Genomic DNA, 13,916 nt, shown 5'->3' on the forward strand with positions numbered 1-13,916 from the left:
GTGCAAACTCCCCACATCGGATTAAAGCTAGAGACTTTAGCCCGTGGAGTCCTCAGAATGTTTAACAGGAAATGGCCCTTGGGTCCAGTTCTCTCCCGGTGGCTCATTAGATGGTCAAGATCACAGTGAATTATCACCCAGAGAAAAGCTCAGGGAGGGAATGGAACACCATTACACAACAGCACGTCACAGCTCACACGCGACCGGGCAGGCGAGGCGCAGGACAGACATGGTGGCTACATGCAGCGGGAGCAGGGCTGGGCTCCCAGAGATGCTGGACACCGGGGCGGGGGGGTGAGAGTGGGGGTGTTAGAGGAGGGTCACAGAAGCTAAGAGCGTGGTCTGGAGGGTTGGTCTTACCATAAAGGGAGAGCATTGGGTATGTTCAGCTGGCTTTAAAGAAAGGCAGATAGAAATAAGCTGTAATGAGTCTCCAACGAAGATGCCTGGTACTCTAGGTCTTGGCTAACACAGGAGCAACACCGTGGCAGGAGAGGGCAAAAGGAAACAAGTGAAAGAAATACAAAGCACAGGCCTGGCAGGGACAGGGACATCACCATGAGTGTGGGCTCTGCACAGGTAGGTCTCACGTCTAGGGAGGACCCGAAGGCATTCCCCCTCAGGACCATCTCTGGCCACAAACGAAATAATTCACACACTTGTTACACACAAGGTCTTCTGAATTTTGTGGAGGGAGGTTTGGTTTTGTTTTCTAAAATGAGTTATGTGTTCTATGATAACCTTTGAGGGCTTGTACTTTCTGCACTTTAGCTCACCCTGGGCATTGCCAGCTGGAGGAGAAAGACTTTGCTTATGCCCTAGTGCATGTCCCTGTCCAAACATATTTGAGCAAAGGAGGTCAAGGGAATTGCCCTTGAAGTTTAGGGGAAAACTCAGTTTTAGTTATCGCTAAAGGAGGATCTAAAGAGGTGGTCCGCAAGCCCCTCTGCAGCGGGGCTGGTCCTTAAGCTTAGGTTCAGGCAGAGATGGCCTGGCTTAGCTACTAGTCTATAGGTGTGGAGAGGCTTGGCTATCGGTGTGAAATAATACTTTCGACATTTTAAAGCTCTGCACATGATTTAGGATATTATTATTAACACCCAAAATAGCTGCTTTCATGGGTCTGACTGCTGAGTTCATTTTGGGGCAGGAGCTGAAGAAACTGGCCACCGGTGAGTACCCCACGGCAACTTCCAGTTCCTTGAGCTCGTATCTGGGAAGATGCCCCTACTCTTTGGGCCCCAGCACTCAGAGCTCAGCCCCTGACTGGTCCTGATCATTTGAGCTGTTAACTCTTTCTAGAAGATCATGACATTGCTTTTACCCTCCACTTTCAGATGGTTGCTCTTGTGTTTCTGTTTTTAAGGTACAAACAAGGGAAACGTGTAATGGAATTTTTGAAGGATGGAAATGTGCACAACTAGACATTTGCTCGCAGACTGAAAATACTTCTTTGGTAACAGATTTCTCAGCAAATTCCTTTTTCCCTACAGCAAATTGGTAAAATGTCCTTTTTCAGGAATGACGGAGATAAACGGTGAGGCAAGGGAAAAGAAGGGAAGGGACACCTCTCTAGTCCCTTACAGAGCACATTCTAGATCTTGGTTTCTGCTTCAGGAGGAATACCAGCTGCCAGGTCAGTCCACAGGCCTGGAGGCTGTGGGGTCACTAGAATTTGGCTAGCAGGCTGAGATAGAACATAGAAACACACATGCATGCACACACACATACACATACACACACACGGAAGACATCTCTAGCCACTTGAGTGCTTGTCCTTGCGTGTTAATGGCTGAGTTCTGTGTTTCTAGAGCTTCAGTGCGGAGGGAGTGTGAGGGTCAGATGGAGGTAAATCTATACTACATGCAATGCCAGGGCATCAGATAGAGTTCCCAGCAGGCGTGGGCCATTGTTCTCCTCTTGGATCCATCCTGAAAACTGCCAAAGCTGCCCATCACTCCTAAGAACCCTGGGCAACTGTTTGAGAGTCCTCTGGGTCAATCCCGTCCTGAACGGGACCAGAACGGAGACAATTTAGAGAACCTGCCTGGGTTTGTATATTCTAACCACCTTGATTGTATCTTATTATTTTAACAATATGTATTAATAATCCTTAGGATACATCTCTATGGTAGGAGTCAAGAAACAGAAGGAGCAACGAGGGCAGTAGGGAGAGGAAGGATGGGGCTCTCTGGGACTCCTATGTTGAGTTCTCAGTCCAGGTAACGATAGCTTTCCTAAGAGTCTCACTTTGGGAGAATCTGGAGAATCACAGATTAATTTTTTCTTGGACCTTAAGCTATGCTATTCAGAGGGCACTTTTGACCTGCTAGAGCAGTATTTGTCAATGTCTCATGTAGGCCTGTTCATAACTGAAGAACTATGTTCATAAGATCCATGGTCTCAAAAATAACTAACCATTCATAATAAAATCAGAAAACAATCATTGGGTGATTTCTAAGTGGAAACAATAGGAAGAAGCCTAACATACAGCCCTCACCCTCAGAGAGCCCAGTTTACTGACATACAGCCAACCCCCTAAGGACATTTCCTAGATAATCTTGTGTAGTCATTCCAGTCTTTGGTACCCTGCCCGGCTGCAAGTAGAATCCCTTGGTGACCTAGGAGGGGAGACTGGACCTGCTGGGTTTGGGCGTCTGCACCTTTAGCCCAGAGCCATGTTTGTGCGTTTGCTACTCTCTGTGATTCCCTGGTACCCTGCCTTGAAAGACCACCTAGCACTGGTTCTACTTTTTGACCTAAATTCAGAATTGGTTGGTAGCCTGGAGTACTTACACCATCCATCTCTGACCCTTTCTCAGATTTCTTCCCAGTTCCCCCGAGGTAGCTTATAGTTTCCCTATCTGTGGTCTTCCTGGGGAGGACGGGCAGAAAGATTCCCTGAAGACTCGTGCCCTATGAGCCTGGAGACCCTACCTGTACTACCCTTCGAGAGGGAGCCAACAGAGCTGCTTACCTACTCTGAACATTCTGGCTGAGCTTTCATACGGCGTTCTATCCAGTAATGGTAGGCACTGAGCAGCCAATGATTTCATCTTTGTGTTCTAATGATCTGGTAATTTTCAAGGGGTTTAAAGATATTGGGCACTTAATTTGTTCATGCAATTGTATAAATGAAATGTGATTATTCCATAGGTGAGGCAGAGGTGGAACATTTTCAGAAAGAGTCCTGGCTAGTGGTTCTAGCTAACAGGCTAAGGGCTAGTGGTTCTAGCTAACAGGTTAAGATAGAAAAGAAAACCCAATCACCTTACTTCAGTGTACTTATGCAGATTACCTAGATTTGGTATGACTGGCAATGACAACATGAGCGGCACTGGGCAGCAAATAGGAGATACTCTGCGGAAACCTGTCTTTCTGAATTAAGTGCAGGATCAAATGAGACGTTATCACCTCAGTGGATGAAGTCTTAGTTTCTGGAATGTCCTCACTCCTCCTTTTCATTGAGGGACCATCTTTAGACCATGCATAAGACACTGAAGGATGAAGCTCAGGGAGTACCAGAGGCTGGTGAAGAGAGGATTCTTCTAGATGGAGGGGATTCTTCCAGTTGTTAACATTACATAGTCTCCCTGGAGAACTAAAAGGTTGTTGAAAAGTAGCTCTTAACCATATAAAAAGGAGACCTTCCTTTCCTTTCCTCTCCTTTCCTTTCTTTTTTTTTTTAACACTGCCAGGAGGCAAGGATTACTAGGAATTAAAGGCTTGGTAGTAGATATCTAGGCTGTAATACCCAACCAAGCTGTCTTCCAGAATATTCTCTCAAGATCAGGCCATTGTAGAGCATTTTGAATAGATCATATGCCACTGCTGCACCCTCCTGGACATGCTGACTTTGAAAGGTGCAGATTACCTTCTGATTCCCTCTAGGGAAGGCTGGCTCTTGGCTAAGTCATGGACAGGCCCCACAGAACAGGTCTGCACAATCCATTGGTACCATTGAGACAATGGCCATAATATCAGAGTCGCTGAAATTCTACATTCCTCGGAAACAGGAGTCAAAAGCAATGTCACAGGAGCACATAAGTATTTTACTAGCTGCCCTGCTACAGAAATGCTGCTTTTTTTTTTTTTTAAGTACTCTTGTCCAGAACTTAGGGGGTAGATCTAATATAAATTCCATTTTAGACCCCCTGAAGATCTGGGTCCAGTTGGCATCCCTCCCCACTCCCCAAGCTCTGCTCTCTGCTTCTCTGTATTCACTGTCTCTAATCTTATCTCAATTTGATTTGCAAGATAGGATGGCTGGTTCAGTTGCAAGAGTGTCATGGGATGTGGAAGGCTGAGGGGTTGGGGTTTTGTTGGTGAGACTCCAGGTATCTAAGTTGGGAGGACAATTATCAGGCCGGTACACACAGAAGGAGGCGGGAGTCAGGGGCTTCTAGAGACATTTGACACCATCTTCATGGTCAGGAGCCAGCAAGTGTAAGTTAAGGTGGGGAGGTCTTCAATATCCTTTGATCTCCTCTTCCAACTAGGAACTGAACTGTGGCCCTATAGATGTAGAGGAGGTGGGAGATGCTGAATCTTAGAGCCACCAGAGATGGCAGCATGGGAGGGAATTTTAAGGAGGCCAAAGTAAAATATGTTTTAAAAACTGTAAATCCTCTGAAGTTGCAGGAAGAACTTCTTTTCTAGGGAGATGCAGGGCTTAAATAAGCACAAGTCAACTGGGATGTATAGAAGCTGAGGGTAGATGTCAATGGTTTTCAGATTTAAGGGCAAATGAAGGGAATATGGGTAGTTGAAAGCAGTTCCTAGACAGAATTTCCATTTTGGTCTGTGGAGGAGTCTACGGTCTTTGGAGATGGATCTATGGAGGAGGGGTGCTAAGGAAAGGGAAAGAAGGGGGGATTACAAGGGAGGCAAAAACACTGCACAGAAAAGGGCAGAGAAAAATGAAAGAAAGCCCAAAGATGAGGCGGTGGAAAGTGGAAAGAGCAGCCCCTGTTCTCCTTGTCCACCTGTCCACCATGTTGGAGACCTTCTGGCTTGCCTCTGTTTCCCATAGTAAAATTCTAGCCAGAAGGAGAAGGGCCCTTCTTGAATCTTTGTGGTTATAGACACACAGTTGAAATGCTTCTTTGGAACTTCCTTTAAGGGGGTCTTTGGCCCCAAGGGGACTGGTGGAGAGGTACAGAGCATGGACAATGCTGGCTCCTGGCTCACTCTTGCTCTTCCGGTCTCTGTGTGTTCGACTGCAGAAGGTGGACAGCGGTGACCGCTGTATTATTAGCTGCACAGCGGCTAGTTCAGGCGGCTGCAAGCAGCTTAAGCCTCAGGCATCCCTGTGTTATTCACCTGAGCCTGATGGCTCCCCAGGTGCTATTACCTGTCAATAATTCATGCTAAACAAGAGTGATTAAATTGTCAAGGTAGTTTTATCTTCCCTTGGGAAGGACAGCCAGTATCCTTCACTCAAATAACAAACCGAAGAAACCCATGAAGAATAAATGAATGAAATCAGTTTGTCAGCAGTGCTAACAACATCGACGAATTCTATTTTAGAGAGAGAGGGAGACAGGGACAGAGAGAGAACGCCCAAGCCCAGAAGAGTGGAGAAGAACAGGGCACAGAGAACGAGAGGACGACAGAGAGAAAAGGCACACTAAATATGAAGAGTAAATGGTGCAGGCTATGCTTTTTGGGGGTATTCATGGGCATTTTTGAACCCACCTGGGGTAGAGATCTCTCACATTCTCTACCAGCTCATGGAAGGTTCTAGGTCCCTTTGCTTTAGCAGCTTTCTGGCAACCACACTGACAGCAGCTTGCTAGCCTGTGGGAACTAAAGTAACAGACACCGGCGAGGCCCAGATGGCTGTCTGGCCAAACCAAGGGTGTATTGTGACAGCTTCCTTCCACTCTTCTATTTTAGGGGAAAGGAGAGGGCTGTGTGTGGACAGAAAAGATGAGAACAGGGAAGGAAAGGAAAGAAAATTAGGGGAAAAGAGAAAATGAAGGAGGCAGAAGGCAGAGGGCAGAGGAGCCTTGCTGGGTCATAACTGCCAGAACACTTAGACGATCCAACACAGGCTGAATTAAGAACCCAAACCAGGATGTCCACACAAAAACAGGTTCCCATGGACCTCTCAGGTCAAGCCTGCAGGGCACTTCTCAAGACAACAGCTTGGGGAAAATTTGTATACCAGGCCGCTCTATCAGGCCTGACTTCCTACCACATCTGACGTCACGGTGCTCGGTGGCTGGCTGCCCACACAGCAAGCGTCGCCTTGCAGAGGCCTGGGGGTTTTCGAAATGGCTCCTGCATTGCAGCTAGACTGCTGATAGTCAGGCACACTGCTGAACCTCTCGAGGGCTGACTTTGTTTCCAAGCAGACTAGAAAACTGCCTGTGTAGAGCAACTGGAGGGTAGAGGGTAGAGAATATCTTTCTCACTTAGGTGTCATGTTCCTGAAAGTCTTATATTAGACACACCAGATATCCAGTCTTTAGGCTGAGCATGACTGTTTTCTCTTTAAGGGCAACATTACTTTCTGGAAGGGTAGCTTACTGAGTCACTATCACCATAGTATGAATTAGTATATTGGAAACCGGCACTACGGTCGCATTAGTTTTGTTCTGGGGCTAGGGGTGGTGCTGAAAGTGGGAAGAGGCATGGAGGGAGATCCATGAACAACAGAAGAAGGGATCCAGCAAGGGGAAACAGAGGTGTAAAGAGGTGTCAAGGATCAAGTCTGCCCCACCCAGCTTAGCCTGAGACCACCAGTCTTGCTTTTAATCTCCCTTAGAACCAGCTCTGGCCACACTGACCGTTGTCATATATATAGACAATGTCTGGTAATGCCACCAGTTGAGCCCCCTACACTAACGCACCTGATTGGGAGTCAGGGGCCAGGTTCTTGGTTGGCCTTGCTCTTAACAAGCTGTGAGAATGAGCGAGTTGTTTCCTGCCCCTGGCCTTCTGTGTCCTCATCTGTAAAACCTCTGTACCCCCAGGCCCTGTCACACAGCAGGTATTCTGTGCACTTGTGTGGGATATGTGGAGATGGGCCTGGGCCAGGTGGTCTGTAAAGTTGTGTCCACTCTAACGTTCTTGGACAAGGCCACCATCTGCCTGCACCCCTCATCTCGGTTCTTGGGGGGGCATCCGTCCTGACCTTCTTGTGCCCATTCTGGCCCCTTCTCTGCTATGGTTGGGGGCAGGGAAAGGCAGACCAAGAAGACCAGGCCTGCTGCCCCACGTAGGCACTATGGGCTGAAGGCTGGAGAGAGGATCGGAGTGTGTGTGTGGAGCTCTGTGACTCAAGCTGCGGGTGGACATGCCACACACTCTCTATGACTCAGGATGACTCCTTACCCTGTCATTCTAGGCCCCCAAACCAGAGCAGGAGTCAAACTTGCTTTATTATTTTTATGGGAAGCCAGTAAGGGGCAATTATCTGTCCTGTGGGTCTGTGGCAGAAAGGTACCGCTGGCTTCAGGAGCCAGAGCGGGAAGATCTGGGGCCAGCACATAGAGGCCCCTGGGTGACGTCCCTGGACGCTCCCTGCAGCTGAGCCCCATCCCCCTAGTCTTGCTACCACCCTCCCCCGGGACGCCCCCCCTCCCATTTTCTTCTCAAGCTGCAAATGTTAAGGGCGCAAGGGTAGTGGGGGCTGCTTTACACTCTGCCCTTTCCTTCTGAGCCCATTAATCAGACGCAGAGGTTGGGAGGATGCAGACCACGGTCTGTCTGAGCATTCCCGGGCCAGCCCGGGCTCCCTCGGTCCAGCACTGGCAGCGCCGACAGGCAGAGAAGTCAGGTTGGATGGCTCTGCACCAGCTCCCAGAGCTGGCAGTGCACTGAACGAGGCCCCTCATGATGCCATGCCAGGCAGCCCGGCCCAGGGATTGAGCCAACGGGCTCTGTGGAAGTGGCTTTGAGATCCCAGTCTTGCCACCTGTTAGCCACATGATCTTGGGCAAACTGTGTATCCTGCGTGCTCGGTTTCCTCCTGTGGAGAATCAGTGCTCTGAGCAGTTAATCTGACCACAGGCATGACGCCTTTTGCACCACGCCTGGCACATGCTCCTCCAAGAGAAGCCATCATCTCCCTTTTCTTCCGCCACCTCCATGTCCCCGCCTTGCTCCCAATCAGCAAAGATCACAGCTAGGACCATGGTTCATTCACTTGATTTTCCTGCTCTGGTCACTCCTGTGGCCTAGCACTTTGGCACCTACACAGATCCTCCAGATTGTCTTCCCTCTGAGCCTCCCCAGAAGCCAGTGTTCTTTCCCCTGACGTGGTCTCTGTCCCGCCCCTCTCCTGGAAGGCCCCTCTAGGGCCTTCTCTCTGGAGAATTTCCACGTGAGCCAAGCCAAAGCTGAGTGAGCCAGTTCCCACCGGCCTTGGAAGCTTTATGAAAGGAACGCCCCTCTAGACTCTGCAAGGTGTGGAGGGGACAGGAAAATGCCTCAGACTGTATCAGAAAAAGCCCAGGTCAGAATCACGGAATGCTAGATCCCAAGGCCCACTGAGACCATCTCCACCTGCCCCGCCGCCCTCCCCATGTGCATTTGAGGAAGCTGAGGCCCAGAGAATGGGGTTAATTGCTCTGGTCACAGGGATTACTGGTGCTGGACCTGAAAACAGAACCCAGGCTTCTTAATTCACAATTTGGGACTATTGCTCCGTATCCGTAAGGCAAGGATCCAGCCCTCTCAGTTCTTTCTGCTTTGGAATAGACTTTAAAAATGCAGAATGAACAAGAAGACTGTTGGGCAAGGCTGTTGTCGTGGGCACCCAAACTGATTCCGGGTTGGGGTGTTAGGGGTGTTAGGAAGCATTTTTTTGACATTCCAGGGACTTCCACTAATAATCACAGGGGTTACCTCTTTGGGTCTTCCCTGTGGAAAATATCATTTCAGACCCCAGAAATAAAGGAACACCAGAGGGTAAACTAAGGAAGGGGAGCCTCAGCCAGAGAACAAGCCAACTCCTCGGGGAGGAGAAGGGCCACGGCCGGGGCAGGGAAGCAGAACTTAGCGCAACGACACAAGGTGGGGACTCACGATCTGCCTCGAGTTACATCTGCCATTTGTCCACAGGCATCTCCCAGAGCGCACAGAAGGTCAGCCACAGGCTGGCCGTGAGCACAGGGGTCCTGCCCTCGTCATGCTGGAGGCCCCGGCTCAGTCCTCGCCTCTCCTCTGTCTTTCTCCCTTCCGTGGTGCTCTTCACCACAGCCCGTGGCTCTGAATAACATCAGTCTCAGGGACATCTCTACTGGTGGGTCGAAGAGACACGTCTTCACTGAGCTCCTGCCTTTCTCACGCGAAACTGCTTCACCTGCTGTCTCTCCCAGTGGATACCAACTCCATCCTCCCACGGCTGAGGCCCCAACCCCCTGGCCATCCCGGACGCCTCTTCCTCCCACACCCACGTCCCGTCTGTCAGGAGATACTGTTCTATTTTCAAACCAGATTGAGAATCTGACCATTTTGTACCACTTCTCATGCTCCTGCTCTGTCGCCAGCTACCCTCGCCTCCCACCTGGGGTACCACGTTTGCCTCCTGAGTGGTGTTTGGGTTTCCACCCCTGACTCCTAGAGACAGCAAGGTGGTCCTGTGGAAATGTGTCAGCGCGTGGGACAGCTCTTCTCAAAGGCACCAGTGTCTCCCCTTCTTGCTCCGTGTACAAGCCAGAACCTGGGCCCCTGTCGCCCCCTCCCCCCCACCCGCTCCGTGTGTGCCACCACCGCGCGGCTGCTCCTGGCCCGAAGCTCCTCTCACAGAGACTGGCACCATGACTCCTCACTGCCTTCACATCTGTACTTTGTGCACATGTCCCCTCCTCAGGAGAGCCCGTCTTACTGACACTGTGCCTGCCTTCACTGTCCCCAGCACCTCTGATCCCCCTAACGTGGCATAATTTTTTCCAAAGCACTGATCATCATTTAGCACACTGTATATTCCTATTTCCGAGATGTATGGCTCGTCATCTGATTCTTCCCCCTACCCTGGAACGCCAGCTCATAAGGAAAGGGCTTTCGTTTTGCTCACCGATGTATCCTAGGTGCCTGAAATAGAGCCTGACACACACAGAGAGTGAGAGCATAAACACAGTGGAATGAAGAAGCGATGGCCGGGGATGGGTGGAGAACCCGTTTCCTGAGGGGGGCGGACACCACGGCCTACGTAGTGAAGGCGAGGAGGAAAGAGAAGGCATTTGCGGGGACAAGAGTATACATGCAGGGAGAGTTTGAGGACAGTTGGAATGAATACAGGATTTGGTGAGGGAAACGAGAGTTGATTTCTGTAGTTTTAAAAGAGCCAAAGATGCTGAGTGACAGGTGAAAAGCCCTCATGGATTCCTCCGAGGCTTAGAAGTGTGGATTCCTGCCAAATAGAACATATGTCTGGGAACGGATATCTTGTGATGACAGTATGACTAGAACGTTCTGGGAAGGCCTAGAGCAGCACCCTGGGAAACCATCCTGGCGCTGTGAACTTCCTCATGCCAGGGAGTGTCCAGAACCAGAAGCTGCCAGTGACCTGAAGGCAGAGCCACGTGGGGGAGGGACCTACCTCTGAGACTAGGCATCACTGCTGCTTAGTTTGTCATCCACCATACTGGCTGCTACCTGAGTGCAGGGTCGTGCAGTACTATGCTTGTGGAGCGGGCCTCTCGAGGCTTGGGCTGTATACAGTGATCAATACTCGGTGCTTACTTTCATCTGGCTGAACCTGTCGACCATATTCCAGAGTCTAACCATATCCAGGAAATTAAGGGCCTTCACAGGGTCTGTGGGTAGTAAGTTATACTGAGATATAACTGGTTGGAGACGAGGCTCTCCCAGCTCTTCCAGTAGGGGTTTTGGAAAACACGTCGTTTGCTTGGGTGCCACAGTCTCTCCCACTCAGTAGTGCTTTACAGTTACACAGAGTTTTAAAATAGACGCTCTTATTTCAGCCTCAAAACACACTGCAGGAAATATCATCACATTCCTTTGACAGATGAGGAAACGAAGTCTTCGGACATTTTGCTAAGTTCTCCGGGAAGAAGTTCTGCGTCCTCTCCCACACTGCCTCCTGGACTTGGGTGATATTATGGTTATTCTCTTTGTTCAGAAGCCATTCATTGTGCACTGGGTCTCTGGACACCTCCTCTTGCTGTCCAGCACACACACTGTCCCTATTTAATCCCCAGACAACCCTTCAGTATGACTTTTAACAAATTCCTCAGTCTGGAGGAGTGAAGAGAATCTCAGCGTGGGATGGAGGGAGGCTGGAGGAGTTAGAGGTGTATCAGAACTCTAGGGTGGTCTGATATATAATTTTTTGTTTTGAAAATGGGAAAAGAACCTGTGTGGTTATCGAAAATATAAATTACAGAACGTAAGGGCTGAACAAATCCTGGCTAGGGGGAATACACTTGAGGGGGTTATGTGAAATGTATGTGTTTGGTAAAGGCATCTTGGACTGAAGAGACAGGAACTCTGGCCCAGGGCAAAGTGAATGGGCCATACCAGGAGGCCTGGGTTCCAGCTGTGTGGCTCCGAAAGACATTTAAATCTCTCCATCAGCATCTTTAGGGTCAGCAAATTGGGGATGATAATTCTTGCTTGTCAAATTCACAGGGCAGTTAAAAGTTGCCTGAGATAAATTTATGCACAGGTGAATTGTAAATAGAAAACCATTATACAAACATAAGGGTCTGCAGGATGATTTCATGCGCCTTTCTTGCCCTGCACACTCCCTCTCTATCCCCCACATAGCCACTCTTTTGGTAGAAATTTTAGACCCTGGCAACTTTTTTCTTTTTGCTTGCTTTTCATTTAAAAACACCAATAGTTTGGGAGAAAATGGCAGGTTGAGTGGAATAGGCCTTGCCAACGGTGAGAACCACAAAGGACCCCCTCACAAGCTCGGGACTGCATCTAGGGGAGCAGCTTGCTGTCACCTTCCTGCATCTTCCTGCCCCTGGGCTCCCAGGCCCTGGGCGCAGATTCGTATGGACCTGTGCCCTCCCTCTCTTCCCTGTCTCCCTCCCTGCATGCTCCCTCAGTTGAGAGCAGTTCGAGCTCCAAGCACAAAGGTGCCTGCCTTTAGAAATGCGGGGGTGACTCCTGGCCCTGAATAGCACCTGACATTGTACAGTGTAGGGTTCCCGGCCTGAAAAGCCCGGAGTGTGCTCAGGGGGGGGGGGGGGGGGGGGGGGGGGGGGGGGCTCGGGGGGGGGAGGTGCAGAGCCTGAGTAGGAAGATGGACTTTTTTTTTTAATGATCTGATGTTTTCCTGGGAGAAGTCAAGGGACAATGTGTATACACACACACACACACACACACGTGCACACACACACACACAGCATGAGACAAAGACAACCCAGGGGGATCTCAGAGACAGAGGGCCATCAAATCTGTAGCTATAGGGTGAGCAGGGAGGGTGCGAGAGGCCGATGGGAGCGGGGAGGGAGGGAAGCGCAACAGGCTCCGTCCAACATCCATGTGCTGGAAGGGGGGCAGACGGGCTTCTAGTCAGGAGAATCAGGCAGATAGGATAACATGTCAGTTGGACTGATTGGGGGCAAAATACGGAGCGGGCAGGGGGAGGGTAAGGATGCAGTAGGGGATGGTGGCAGTTGGTAGGGTAGTTTCAAACATCTTAGATCAAAACTCTACAGCGTCAGCTCCGTGCTGTTATTCAATGGTTCAGTGCATCAAAGGTTTGTGCAAACATTACCAAGTCTCTTAATTAAGGAAAAATAATAACAACAAAAAAATTAAACAACACATGTTAAAGACTAACCGCCAGAGGGCTTGCCTATAGATAAAGAGAGAAGGTTTCAACATGCCAGGTAACAAAAAGACATGTGCAGGGACTGGAAGGAACTGTATAGGAGGAGACAGCTCGGGAGAAGATAGTAGGAGGCCCGGGGCCAGCGGGCTGGGGTTCCGTCTGAGGCCAGGGAGCCGGGGGCAGGGTAGTGAGGGGCTTGGGGGGTGGGAGAGAACCGGGCAGGTGCCAGAGTCAGTTCTCTGGGCAGCTTCACGTGGGAGTGAGGTGCTCATCCAGAGGCTGCTTCCACAGCGAGAGGGAGGCAAGGTCCCCGCCCCCCGGGAAGAGCTCTGGGCGGACCACCCAGCCACCTGGCTGTTTGGCCACTCCAGAGACGCGGGATCCCGACAGGAGTTCCGACACGGCCGGTTCTCCTCTTTTCTCCCACATGAGCCTGGGGGGCTGCGCTGCCTGCACGGGCAGCCGATGCTAAAATGGCAACAGAGCCCCTCCTTACAGTGTGAATGGAATGGGCTGGTCCTTGGGCCCAGGATGCTGGCAAAGTCCAAGCCTTAACTTCGGGGGCGCAACTGGAGAGAGCTCCTTTCCAAGGTGCCATGGGCGTGAAGGGAAGGACAGCATAAGGCAGCAGTCTGGAGGTGAAGCTAAGGGGTGAGGAGAGGGTTGGGTCCCTGCCCCAGCTGTGGCCCAGAGGTTGTAAATATGCCCTCGTTCTGGCACTCTCTGGCTCCCATAGCTGCATCCTCCTATACAGTGTGAGTCATGCCAGGCGGAGTGGAACGGGAGAGAGAAAAGATGCAGCAATCAGAACTTAAAAGGAAAGGGGAGGCCTAACTCGTTCCAAAAGTTAAAAACAAAACAAAAACAAACAGAAAAATTCAAAATAAAGCAACAAGGAAAAAAAATCCTTTAAACCAATTTAAACAAACAAATAAAATAAACAAAATGAAAATAAGGAGGTGGGGAGGAGAAAATAAAATGAAGAAAAAAAATGAGCCGGGGAAAAGACAAATGAGTGTTAGAGCAGGCACGGACAGTTAGGAACAGACGCCATGTACTTACGTTTACCTCGGTGATTGCTATATCAACAATGCTACCCACAACAATCAAGGCGTCAAATGTATTCCATGCATCACAGAAATAGTGCTGCATG

General features: G+C 50.0%; 1 protein-coding gene across 1 annotated transcript in view; it reads right to left on the reverse strand.

Annotated features, from left to right (window-relative positions):
* CACNA1C (calcium voltage-gated channel subunit alpha1 C) overlaps positions 1–13,916 on the reverse strand; it is a 649,850-nt gene that overhangs the window by 61,713 nt on the left and 574,221 nt on the right. Inside the window, exons 32-33 of the mRNA XM_073887000.1 lie at positions 13,826–13,909; positions 361–393 (exon numbers count right to left, since the gene is read on the reverse strand). Coding sequence (XP_073743101.1) covers positions 361–393; positions 13,826–13,909 — 117 coding nt within the window. The remainder of the gene's footprint in view (positions 1–360; positions 394–13,825; positions 13,910–13,916) is intronic.

Source organism: Callorhinus ursinus, unplaced genomic scaffold, assembly GCF_003265705.2.
Source record: "Callorhinus ursinus isolate GAN/ISIS: 27379988/994484 unplaced genomic scaffold, GSC_fseal_2.0 scaffold74, whole genome shotgun sequence".
Classification (NCBI taxonomy): Eukaryota; Metazoa; Chordata; class Mammalia; order Carnivora; family Otariidae; genus Callorhinus; species Callorhinus ursinus.